The following is a 13,249-nucleotide window of genomic DNA, read 5'->3' as shown; positions in this document are numbered from 1 at the left end:
CTAATCCCCATCCTCTCATTCCTCACAGACTTTCAAGACATTAGCTTCACTTTCCCCTAGGTCCTGGTTCCGGCCCATTCTCATCCCCCTCAGAGCCATTTCTCAACTCTTAAAGAGCTCCATCTCCATCCTGGGTCTCTAGGGGGATCTCATTACCCTCCTGGGCCGGGGTCGCCTCGGAGCTCTCCGAGGTTCCCCAATGAAGTCTTCACAAAGTCAGGTCCCGAAGTCCAGGAAATGATGGCCACGCCTCAGGGCTGTGTTTGGGAACTCCCAGAATTTACTGGAGTAGACAGATATCAGGGTCCTTGTGGGGTCAGGGTGAAGGGGCCGGGCCCAGTCCTATTTACGTGACCCGGCCCCAGGGAGAGGAGTTCGTTTTCCCACCAGAGGGGGGCGCTGGGGGCGACGGTCGGACAGCCTGCACAGTCCTCTCCCGGGTACTCCTGGGCGTCGCTCTCCGGCCCAGGGCCGTGACGCAATCTCCCCGCGCCGGGGGCGGTACGCGCTTGACACCATCTTCGGGCGCCCGTCTTGGGGGGCGTTGGGTGTGGGGCGGCTCCGGGGCCGGGGATGGCGGCGGCCGCCGTTGCGGCGTCTCCGGGACCAGCGGGAGGAGCCCGGGGAGCGCCGTGAGATGGGCCGGTGAGTGTCGCCGGGAATGGAGGACGCCGAGTCGGCCTCACTGGGGCCAAGCAGGCCTGGGCTCGGAGCTCTGGAGGAAGTGGCCCCCCAGAGCCCGTTGCCCCGCGGACCGAGGGAGCGAAAGAGGCCGCGTCTAGACCCCCGATCGCTTCTCACCGGCCCGGCCCAGAGAGAGGCCTCAGGTTCCTGCTCCCCCGCGACTGTGTCCTGGCGGGGCGGGGTGTCCGAGTCCTCGGGGCGGGAAGGGGCCCCCAAACAAGGAAGCAGCGGCTGCGGGGCCTCGCCCTTACCCCTCTGCTTGAAAGGTCGACCCCCCACTCTCTAAATGCAGAGTTTCCAATTTCGGGCCCTACCCCTTTTGGGGCAAGGATTGCGGGATCAAGGGAAGCCATAACCTCTGTCTCTTCTAAGCTCCTGTCTTTCTGGCGGGCGCACCTCTCGCCCTCAGCGAATTCGAGTCCGAGGCTGGGTTCACCCTCTTGATTCCGGGCTGTGCTGCCAGCGCTGGCAGCTCTCCGGAATGGTCCTCCTTTCCCGTTAGCTCGGTTGGGGTCACAAGCTGCGTCTTCCCCTGGAGAAATCCTCATTGAGCCTCTTCAGAGGCCGAAGTTTCAGATTCCGAAATGTGTTTTGCGTTGTGGGAACTTAGTGCACAGGCTTGGCTCTTTGTTATTCCTGCAGACCTTTTGCCTCTTTCAGTCCTTTTATTAGCCTGTGTTTGGCTAACCCCTCTGTGACCTAGAGGCAGGTTTTCTTTAATGCTTTAGTTGTGAGAAGCAAGTATCGTTCTGAAATTGAAGTTGTGACCCCATTTTCAGTTGGGAATGAGAGAGAAATCTAACTGCTTTTCAGTCACTGGAACTGCTGGCAAAGAAGGGATGCAAGACTTGTGCCCACTGTGTGAATTTGTGTTTATGGAACCAAGAATTTGTCTTTCCACCTTGTTTTCCTATCTTGTCACTTTTTTCTTTTTGTACATCTGCACCTTGCTGATCTTAAGAGGGAAGTGTCTTCAGTTTGGTTTGAGGCGTGCAGTGTTCTTTAGGACTTGGACAGCGCAGTGGGTAGTAGTTTCTCTGAGTACTGGTCAGTAGTACTTTCTCTGTTTTTAGAGATTAAGGCTCTGTTCTTCAGTGCTTAACGTTTCTGGCATGTGTAGATTCAGATATTGACAGTTTAGCATGAGTTTTGTTTCCCACTGGTAGGCTACATGAGGACAAAGGGAATGTTTTCAGTTACTGTCACACCTGATTCAGCACGTGGTACAAAGTTGTCACTTAGAAAATTTTACACACACACACACACACACACACACACACACACACACACAGAGGAGCCTGTTTTTTTACCCTGGAAATCTGCTAATAAGGCTTCCCTTTGAGTGACTCCCCCTTGACCTCTTTTTCTGCCCCAGAAACATAAATAATTGTTCTTTTTCCTCTAGTGCCTCTTATCTCATTTAAATAACCTCCACATCTGTGTTTTCATCAGCCCTGAATAAAAGTGAAATCCGTGAGGCTGATTTTTCCTGCTTCCCTTTGTTCACATGGGGACAATGTTGAGTCTTCCACGTTTATTTGTACATTTACCTGAAATTGAGATTGGAAGTAAATTTAACCTTTGGGGAATAGGTACAGGTAGAGAATGAAGAATATGATGTTAAGGAAAACAATGAAGTTTGACACATGGAAATTTTTTTCCAGAGATGTTGTCCTACAAATTAGAATTTAATGTGTTGTTACCTCTGGAGAAGAGTAGGAGGCAGGGCCTCCTGCACTTTAATGTCTTTGTGGTTTTGGAATTACCTTTCTTGATGATCCTGGGGAGGATCAGAGGCTAGGTTCCTGCTTACTCTATTCCTATTTCTGTCTCCTAGGCTCCCAAGCCAGTGGGGAGGACACTGCTTCTTATTACAGCTGCTCAGAAGCACCACTGGAAGCTCAGGTAATACAGGCGCTTTGGATACCTTGTTGTAGAAAAACATCTGGAATTCAGCAGTGGAAAAACAGAACAGAGTGTAATATCATAGAAATCTCATTTCAGATCCGAAGAACTGAAGCCTGATAGGAAGAAATAGGTGAAAAATTTCGTATGTGTTGAAATGTTCAGACTAGAAAGATACTTTATGAAAATGGACAAAAGCATGTGTGAAAGGTGATAAAGGGGAGAGAGAACTTTCTTATGAATCATATAGACCTGAGATAGCAATAAACAGGCATGTTTGGAGGAATAGAACCAGAATTTTAAGAAGTGGTGCCTAGAGCAGACCTACAATGGAAAAGGAGCCATTGGCAAAAGAAAAAAGAAATGGAATGCATGAAGAAGGCCAATTGAGGGTGGTCAATGGGAAGAAAAGAAGTCTTGCCAAACTAGGGAACACAAAGTCTATGGAAGGTCAGAAGAGTTTTGTTGCCCTTTGGAGAGGAGAAATAAATAAACTGTAGAAAACACCAGTACAACCACCTCCCCATAGGGCCCAAGTTTGAATGTAGTATTTCATGGGGTGAAGAAGATACTTTCATAACATGTTTAGGGAACACGTTTTAAAAAAAAAAACAAGACGTGCAGCCCTCAGGACCTATTGACTGACCCCTGGGTCCTTGGGGTAGTGGTGATATGAGGCAAAGGAGGATGAGAGTTTAGGCAGGCCTGGGGTGGGGGGGATGGGGATAGGTGAGATAATAACCCAAATTAGGCTGGGGAAAGGAAGCAAGGATGAGATCATATGTTCAGGAAAGAAGATAGCATGGTAGTGTTTGGTGGCAAAAGGAGAAAGTTAGGAAAAGGAGCCAGCAGCAAAGACCACGTGTTCAAATCCCCCTTAAAGGAAAAGGCTTAGAATAGTCAAGGTCCCCATCAGAGGAACAGCTAATCATGAAGCTGTTGGTTTCCCTGGGGTTGTGGAGCCCACAGGTTATTTATGCATTGTTGAATGCTTGTCCTTGTACCTCTTTGTGGTTTCCGTGATTGTTTCTTTCACGTCCTAGGCTGGATGAGCGAGAAGGGTAGCATCTTTGTCTGCTCCTTTCTCATTCCTCTTTTTTTCCAGCAGTCCCCTTTGTTACATCTTCCTCCGTGGACACAGTTCCTGCTCTTTCCTTTGACTTGGTTTACCCCTAGGTTACTTTTCTTTGCCTCTGATTTGTTCCCTAGCAGATGTGGGCGCCCCAGCCAGCAGCAGAGAGGGGTGCAGGGGAGCCACAAAGAAGCCCCTTCTGATGCCCCAAGGAGCAAGCCGACCCCTTCCAGGCTCCAGGAACACCACAAAGCAATATGAAACCTGTTCATGAGAGGAGTCAGGAATGCCTTCCACCAAAGAAACGAGACCTCCCCGTGACCAGCGAGGATATGGGGAGAACTACCAGCTGCTCAACTAACCACACACCCTCCAGTGATGCCTCTGAATGGTCCCGAGGGGTGGTGGTGGCCGGGCAGAGCCAGGCAGGAGCCAGAGTCAGCCTGGGGGGTGATGGAGCTGAGGCCATCACTGGTTTGACGGTGGACCAGTATGGCATGCTGTATAAGGTGGCTGTGCCACCTGCCACCTTCTCCCCAACTGGCCTCCCGTCTGTGGTGAACATGAGCCCCTTGCCCCCCACATTTAATGTAGCGTCTTCACTGATTCAACATCCAGGAATCCACTATCCCCCAATCCACTATGCTCAGCTCCCGTCCACCTCTCTGCAGTTTATCGGGTCTCCTTATAGCCTTCCCTATGCTGTGCCACCTAATTTCCTACCGAGTCCCCTCCTTTCTCCTTCTGCCAACCTCGCCACCTCTCACCTTCCACACTTTGTGCCATATGCCTCACTCCTGGCAGAAGGAGCCACTCCTCCCCCCCAGGCTTCATCCCCGGCCCGTTCATTCAACAAAGCCCCCTCTGCCACCTCCCCACCTGGGCAGTTGCCACATCACTCGAGTACTCAGCCACTGGACCTCGCTCCAGGCCGGATGCCCATTTATTATCAGATGTCCAGGCTGCCTGCTGGGTACACCATGCATGAAACCCCTCCAGCAGGTGCCAGCCCAGTTCTTACCCCTCAGGAGGGCCAGTCTGCTCTGGAAGCAGCCGCTGCCAATGGACAGAGACAACGAGAGCGAAATTTAGTGAGACGGGAAAGCGAAGCCCTCGACTCCCCCAACAGCAAGGGTGAGGGCCAGGGACTGGTGCCAGTGGTAGAATGTGTGGTGGATGGACAGTTGTTTTCAGGTTCTCAGACTGCGCGGGTAGAGGTGGCAGTGCCAGCACACCGAGGGACCCCAGACACCGACCTCGAGGTCCAGCGGGTGGTTGGTGCTTTAGCTTCTCAGGACTATCGTGTGGTGGCAGCTCAGAGGAAGGGTGAGCCCAGCCCCCTCAACCTGTCCCATCATAACCCCGACCATCAGGGTGAGGGGCGAGGGTCAGCCAGGAACGCAGCAGAGATGGCCGAGAAAAATCAGGCCCGAGGGTTCTACCCTCAATCCCATCAGGAGCCCCTGAAACATAGACCTTTACCCAAAGCAATGGTTGTAGCCAATGGCAACCTGGTGCCCACTGGAACTGACCCAGGCCTGCTACCCATGGGCTCGGAGATCCTGGTGGCGTCAAGTTTGGACATGCAGGCCAGAGCCGCCTTCCCAGACAAGGAGTCAACGCCACCCCCCTTTACCTCTTCCCACTTGCCCTCCCATTTCATGAAAGGCGCCATCATCCAGCTGGCTACAGGGGAGCTGAAGCGGGTGGAGGACCTCCAGACCCAGGATTTTGTGCGCAGTGCCGAAGTGAGCGGGGGGCTGAAGATTGACTCTAGCACAGTCGTGGACATTCAGGAGAGCCAGTGGCCTGGATTTGTCATGCTGCATTTCGTGGTGGGTGAGCAGCAGAGCAAAGTGAGCATCGAGGTGCCCCCCGAGCACCCCTTCTTTGTATATGGCCAGGGTTGGTCCTCCTGCAGCCCTGGGCGGACTGCACAGCTCTTCTCTCTGCCCTGCCATCGGCTACAGGTGGGAGATGTCTGCATCTCTATCAGTTTACAGAGCTTGAACAGTCACTCAGTTTCTCAGTCCAGCTGTGCTCCCCCAGGCCAGCTGGCTCCTCCCCGAGAAAAGCCTGAGAGGACAGTCTTGGGACCCCGAGAGCAATGTGACAGTGATGGGAAAAGCCGGCCGTTAGGCGAGGGCTCCCGAATGGTAGAGCCCTTGCAGCCAGAGCCTGGTGCTCAGGCCTGCTGGCCAGCCCCGAGCTTCCAAAGATACGGCATGCAAGGGGAGGAGGCACGGGCTGCGCTGCTCCGTCCCTCTTTCATTCCACAGGAGGTAAAGCTGTCCATTGAAGGGCGTTCCAATGCAGGAAAATGAACCTCTCCCAGACCTGGACTGGGATGCTACCCCAGAGCTGGGCCTCACCGTGAGCAAGCAGAGGATTTGCACATGCCGAGCAGGGGATGGCTCTCTTGGCAGTGAGGTTAGTGGGGAAGAGAAGGCGTGAAGGCAGCCTCCCAAGGCATGGTCTGTTGCCCATTACCCCATGGCATCTTTTCGGAACAGCCCCAGAGGGTGCTGTGATGGGGAGCAGCAGGCCCGGGCCAAGGAAGGAAGGGGGTGCACGCAGGATAAGAAACATTCCAAATATCAGGGCCTCCCTGTTCTTTCCTCCTCATCCCTAGCTCCTGCAAGGAGAGAGTCAGGCTTTGGGAGCAGGTGCAGAGGGAGGGAGCAAAGAAAGAGCCAAAAATGATGATCCACAGCTTATAGTAGCAGTTCAGCTTTCTGAAGTTTTTTGTTTTTTTGTTTTTTTTTCCTTTCTTTTTTGTGATGGGAGGGCAGGAGGCCCCATGCTTGGAAATAAGAGGGTTCCCACCCAGAACTCTTCTTTTGAGAGCTGTGCACTTTAAAGGGTAGTTTTGTTACAGATGTCTAAGGCTGGGTGTGCAGGGGACTCTGCTTGATCCTCTGCTTCAGCCCTTTCCCATCTCTCCCCATCATTCCTCCCACAAGGCTTCTAGCATTAGGAGAGAGAAGCCGCTCCAGGGTTCAGAGTGAAGTACTGCCTTGGCGGGGACCCAGTCACGGGACTTTGGGAGAAAGACCCGATGGCCAGACTGACCGGGCTGTAGGCAGGGCTTCTGGAAAGGTAGCTGACCTAACAAGGCTCCTCCTACTCAGCATGCCAGACCCACTTTGAAATTGTACTGAATCTCTAGTTGGTAATGGTGACTTTTGAAAGAACCAGTGGACCCTTTTCCCTGGGCCCCTACACCCGATCCTCTGTCTGTCTATGTTGTGCCTAAGTGCCTGCACTGCCCCCACCCTTCCGCTGACCTAACCTGTCTGCATGGTGTCTTGACCTGGGCCTATTTGTAGCTGCACTGCCTTTCCCCTTCTTCAAAATTGCTTTTGTCCACTCTGACCAAGACCTCTAGTTTTTGGTGTGTAGGGGTCTCTCTGGTTTCCCTTTCAGTTCTATTCTCTATTTTTAAAAACTCAGAATCATGTCCTCTCCTCTTCTGCAGCTGAACCAGTTGGTGGAGAAACGAATGGAATTATGCCCCGGGTTGGGACCAGTACAGCTGGCTGGGCAGTGCCCATCCTTGCGCTTTTAGAGTCCCTCCCATCTTACTCCACTCCTCCCAGCATTCAGGCTTCTCCAGGCTGTCTCCTCCCATAGCCAGCTCTAAGGTTTTGGGATACTCTTTTTTTTTTTTTAATTTTGGCCACACCATGTGGCATGTGGGATCTTAGTTCCCCGACCAGGGACTGAACCTGGGCCCTCAGCAGTGAAAGCGCAGAGTCCTAACCACTGGACTGCCAGGGAATTCCCTAGAATAGTCTTGATAATGTTTCAATACCTGAAAAGTCTCCTAGATTCCATTTCATGGTGGAGTATTCCTCTGCCAGGAGTATTTTCAATCTTAGTTGCGTTTGCCCCCTGTGTCTTAAGCCCACTTTTTCTTCACGACTTTCAGCATCACCTCGGACTGTGGGATTCCAGTGGGTGTTGAGAATTAGGCTTCCCCCATCAGCTTTCAGGTGGGTGGGTGGGTTTTTTGTTTGTTTTTTTGGGGGTCTTTAGACTCTTGAACAACTCAGGGTATTGTCCACTCAGCTCTCTTATGAGGCTTCTCCTGGGGTATGACCCTGGCATTTCCTTTCAAGATGGACTGGCCAAGGCCTAGCCTGTTGTCAGGAGTCCCAAACCTCTGAGGTCTGATATCTGCTCTGTCAGAGACTTTAGGCAAGTCTTGTGACCTTTCGCTCTTTCACTTCCTCCCCAGCTGCCAAATGGGGATAAATAATCTTACCTACCTCCTAGGGGGAGGGGGAGTTCTGAGAATGGAGTCCTTCTTAGTGTTCAGGTGCTAAAGGTTGTTCTCCTGGGGGAACAAAGTGACTGAGACTGACTTGTTCGCTGCAAGCCCTACACTCCACTGTTTCATTCCTTGAGAGCAGTTACCTGGTCAGTCAGCTTTTGGAGCCCCGTCCAGAGGAAGCTGCTGACCTGACCACAAGTATGTAAGTCTCCAGTTCACCTCAGAACCAAATACCAACCGTGTCTGGTGAACACTCAACCTTGTACACATTTGGGATCATGTCTTTTCCCTTCTCTGTCCCCTTATCTCTCTGAATGCTGCTTTCTCTGGCTTGTTTCCCACAGTTGGGGGCCTGTGGGGCTGAGTCTCGAGGAATCCTCTCAGAGGACGGCCCTCGGAGAAGGCCTTGTTTCTGGCTGTTCCATGAGCAACTCATTCCTAGTTTCTCATGCATGGGTTTCTCAGAAACATCCTTCCTCATTAGGAAGGCTCATCAACTGAATATAGCGACAGGCACACAGTGGACACTAAAGAAATATCCACCAAGGGCACCAACCGAGCTTCCTCCTTATGGGAACAAACCTATATCTAACCAGATAGAGGCCAAGTAGTGTAAATACAAGAAACCCTCACTGCCCAGCCTGATAACTTCCCCTTAATCATGGAAAGAGAAAATCTTGTGCACCTTGGCGAGTTGGGCCCTGAACTTTCTGCTGCTGTTCCTCTTCTGTCTCTTGCTGGTGAAGCAGCACCAGCACTTCCTATAATACTGTGCCATGCGTATGTAATATATTAATACTTGACTTTGTTGAGCTGCAGAGGTGTCTTCTCCCAGGGGAAGAAGCTCTGCTCTAAATCTTGGTCAGAGCTGAGGTATTCCCCTTACCTTTTCCCTCTGTTTCAGTCTTTTCTTCCAGGCATGAGGAATGAGAGTAACCTATGGTGTGTCCATTCGTCCTTTTAAAGATTTCATAAGTGTTATTATAAGAGATGTAAGAGCAGTTTTGAGACAGCATTTTGGAGGGAAGCTGTCAGCTTTTGGGGAAATGGGCAGTTAAAGAAGGCCAATGTCATTAGTAGGACAGTCCCAGAGCTTAGGGGTAGAAAGGAAGATGGCTAACTCTGGCATTAAATAGAAATGCCTATACCAGTTTGGGAGTAGGGGAACCAGGTGAAGGACGGTAATACATCCAAGTCTTGGATCATCATTCCTATCAAGATTAGTGTACACAGAGGAGGGAGGGGAGACTGGGAGGTCAGAGCTGAGCACTCGTACCCAAGGGGGAGGGACCCCAGTAGATCTGGACTGACCCTTCTACACTCTTGGTCCCAGTTGGTCTGTGCTGCTTTGCCACTGCTGCTGTCTATTCACTGTCCTGCTTGCTGCCCTTGATAGCTCTCTGTCTTTCTGTGTCTTTGGCCATATAGGTGAAATCCAGGCATCCTGTCCATCCTTACATGTGCAAGGGTTACTTTATAACAAAGTCATCTTGAGTAGGGATAGTATGAAATGCTGCTGGTGGGCTGGTGAATCCAAAGGGATATGGCTTCAGTGCTTGTTGGGAGCCCTTTGGCTCCAAATATCTGACTCTCTTGAGGGAGAGACAAGCAGGTCCTATAAGTGGGTGTTTTCTTTGTATTAACTGCTTTCCTTTATGATATCTTGTGTCCTGTTTTAAAAATTAAATGATGGGGAACCAGATTAGGGCCTGTGTCAGCATCCCAGGGAGGTTCATCTGGCTCCAGTTAAATGGATTCTGGGGTTGGGGGAGCGTTTGAAGTTTGAAATAGACCCTCAGGTGGGGTTTAGTTTTATTTTTACCACTGGGCGCCATAGAAGATGCACAGGGTGGTGGTATGATTTAAACCTGCAACAAGCAGGCATGTTGAAGAGTTGAGTGATCACACTGGAGATAAAGGGTGGACGTGGGTTCACTGGGCAAGGGCTTGGGTCCATTGGAGTAAAGATAACCAGATTGGTTGAATTGGCCATGGGAGATTAAGTCACAGTCTTAAAAACAAAGCAAATAGGGCAGAGGCCAAGTTTTAGGGAGATTTCTTGGCCTCCTAGGGCTAAGTTTACTAAACCACACTGAAGCTACAATACTTTCCAGATGGGAAAAAGTGTACACTACAGTTGAAGAGCTGAACCGTGTTAGGTTGGATGTTGACCAGGAACCTGTTAGCCCTTTGCCGGGAAGCCTTCACCCTCCAGCATCCCTGGGAGAGGGAAGGCCTCCCACATTATGCAATAATAAAATAAGCATCTGGGTCCTTGCAGCTGTCAGTTGCTCTTTCAACTCTAGGATCCATCTTTGGGCCAGAATCCTGGTCTGGGCCTAGGATGACACTGGCCCTTGAGATGCTAGAGTTGACTGCACTCTCTCCTTACCTGCAGACTATGCACAGTGCCTGGGGCGGAAGGAGGAGAGGTGGTGCGGTTTACCCTGCTGAGCCTCCCCAGCAGGAACAGTAGTAATAAATGCACTTTTCACACTAAGGTTTCTTTATTCGTTCTCCTGTTAAGCCTAGATCCTCCCCTGGTAGACTGCAAATTCAAAGTCTGTGTGATCCCCAAGCCATTCTGCTGCAAATGCCCAGCAGTGAAGATGGCCTCAAACTGGGTTCCTGTCTGCAGTGTGTGTGGCGGCAGCCCATGTGCCTTTACCTATTGTCAAACTTTCAAGCATTTATTTCTGTCTTTATGACTGTCATGGGGACTGAGGTTCTTCAGAGAGAGAGAGAGAGAGCGCGAGTGTGAACAAGCTGATGACACAGTGGTTTTACACCCACTCCCCAGACAGGGAGTATGCACATAGTTGTGAGCTGTGAGTGGTTAGTGCATTGCTGATGTTGCTGAAGGCAGGGTTCATCCCTCATTTGCGTGACACTCGCATTCAGGAGAAGCTTGTGTCGGGGAAGAGACTCGTGGCAAACTTGAAGTATTAAAAATAAGGCTGTCCCCTACAACCTTCCTAGTCACACACAGGATCCCTGTAGCCAAAACAGTATATGTTCCAGCTGCAGAGAGCAGACTGCTCTCAGCTTGCACAGCACCTTAGGGGAGGGAAGAATATATGGATAGGGAATGGGGTGGAGAAAGGATGGAAATGTTGTCATCCAGGTGGCTTTAGGGTCCTCAGGAGTAGTAGAGAAGGACGGCACTGGGGAGGTCTGATGGATGGATCTGATTTGTGTAGGAGTTCCCTGTAGATAAATTACTGATCCCCCAACTACTATCCCCAGTATGTAATGGCTAAATTAATATGTAATCAACTGCATTGTATCTAAAGCCTTAGAACTAGTCAGGTGCTCCCCCCACCCGATACCATTTCTTACCCTCTAATCCTACCTGATCTTTAACAAAGCATTAATAATTCTAAGGATAATCTCTATTTTGTTGTGCTTTTTTGTAACTGTTTTAAATAAATCAATTTGTACTGTATATTTGTACTTTTGTGAGATCCTTTTTGCTGTTTTACCATTTTAAGTCTCTGTACTTGGCTACACACAGATTGTATTTTTATTGTTAATGCTCTTCTTATGGATACCTGCATTTAACTTGTGGACTATGTAAACACAATATATATCAATATCTATATATCTATATATCTATCTATATAAACTACTAGCTTTTCCTTTTGGTGTTTGCGCCTTCTTCGTATCCCAGCCTTAGATGGTGGCCATGGGGTGGGGGATAGAAGGCCTATGCGGCAGAGCTTGAAATAGAGAGCAAATGGTGCCCATCTTCATGTGGTGGGCTGGGGGCAGATTGCACGAGCTAGTCCTGAAGCATGGTCTGTGTGTTCTGTTGTGTGTGTTTCAGGGACCCAGAAATCTACCTGTAGACTCAGATACTGTTCTAGCACAATCAGTCACAAGGACCTGTAGATGCCCTCACTGCTGGCCTTTTCTCCAATTCTTTTCTCAGGAATACTGCCAGAAATTTCTGGAATAAGTCAGCTCCAGAACTTAGCTTGCCACTAGTAAGAGGTGAAGCACTCAGATACATGATAGTTACTCATACATTTATTGAGCACTTGCTACATGCCACAAAATAGCCTAGGTGCATTATATATTAATACCCATTTGTTGCTAGTACTATTATTTTCACTTTGTGGGTGGGGAAACCAGGAGGTTTAAGTAACTTACCCAAAGTTACACAGCTATTAATTAGCAGTACAGAATGTTAAATCCAGGCACCTAATTCCTGAGTTTGCGTTAACTCACAGTTCGTTGTAAAAATTAAATGAGATAATCCACGAAAGTGCTCAGAACAATCTTTGACACATAATGAGTGCTCAACCATTTTGAAACATCCCAAGTAGGACTTCCATGTGGGGCTCTGTGAGAAAAAGCCATTTGGCTCAATTAAATATTTTCTTTTAAATGTCCAGTATTTTGTAAAAAGCTTATTAATATTTTTGTATTTTTCAAGACAAATATTTCGGCCTGCCTGGTGGGAATTAAACCTGGTTTGGTGGGGGGTCAGTTAACACTCTTAAATAGCCTTGAACCTGTGGAGGTCAGAGAGGAGTCCAAGTTTCCTTGTTACGATATTGGAAGAGGTCCACATTCCTGGCATAGTTATTTTTCTGGCTACAACTTAACTAGGGCACTTCCTTCTGGACTTCAAGATCTGTAATTATCTAAACTGTATACAACCTTTGGTGCAGGCTAAGGAAAGTTCTGTGCTTGTTGTGTACCATCACAGAACCTTTTTAGAAATGACCTCAGCTCGTCTCCTCCATGGTTTGGCAGCCATACAAACTGCCAGAGTCGTCATTTTGCTCTGGCCTTGACCGCTACTGACCTGAGCTCTCGTGGCACCTTAATTCTGGATTTTCCTCAATTATCCTACCTTGGCTCTGAGGAATAAATAAAAAGATGGGTTTTTACCTCTTCTCTCAAACATGAGTTCCTCGGCACTATGAACCTTAATATTGCAGCTATTTCTATGAATGTATTCCTGAATGCAACTGAGTGCTGTCTAGGGTAGAATATTTAAAAGTTTGGCAGACTGGGAAAAGTAGCTGGTACCTGGTCTAAATACGTCATCCTCTTTAGAAATGCCAGTTATGAGGAAAGGCGTCTACTTCTGAGTTTGGAAAAGGAAGCTGGGCTGAAATAGCTCTTGGGATCACAGGTGATCTTCATTAGTGTTGTGGTCATGCACCCTCACAAAGTCAGCATCGGTTCTTCCTTAATGTCATTAACTTGTGAAGGGCCAGATAAGGGATCTCTGCTGGGAGAGCCTTTGTTGAGGAGCACCCTCCCTCGGAAAAAGACAATGGCTAGACGTCCCTGCCTGA

The 13,249-nt window shown here is 49.4% G+C and overlaps 1 protein-coding gene across 2 annotated transcripts; it reads left to right on the top strand.

Annotated features, from left to right (window-relative positions):
• The first annotated feature begins 530 nt into the window (after positions 1–530).
• On the top strand, positions 531–11,575 carry ATXN1L (ataxin 1 like). Of its 2 annotated transcripts, none has more exons than XM_030863449.3 (3): positions 531–645; positions 2,522–2,589; positions 3,802–11,575. In XM_030863449.3, the coding sequence occupies exon 3, from the start codon at positions 3,919–3,921 to the stop codon at positions 5,983–5,985; it is 2,067 nt and encodes a 688-aa protein (XP_030719309.1). In that variant the 5' UTR covers positions 531–645; positions 2,522–2,589; positions 3,802–3,918; the 3' UTR covers positions 5,986–11,575. The 2 variants fall into 2 exon arrangements, with proteins under 2 accessions (XP_030719309.1, XP_030719310.1); XM_030863450.3 differs by having other exon boundaries at positions 3,799–11,575.
• Positions 11,576–13,249: the final 1,674 nt, after the last annotated feature.

The sequence above is a fragment of the Globicephala melas genome, chromosome 19, assembly GCF_963455315.2.
Source record: "Globicephala melas chromosome 19, mGloMel1.2, whole genome shotgun sequence".
Classification (NCBI taxonomy): Eukaryota; Metazoa; Chordata; class Mammalia; order Artiodactyla; family Delphinidae; genus Globicephala; species Globicephala melas.
Note: the sequence above shows the minus strand (reverse complement) of the source record. Positions and strands in the feature narration are given on the sequence as shown.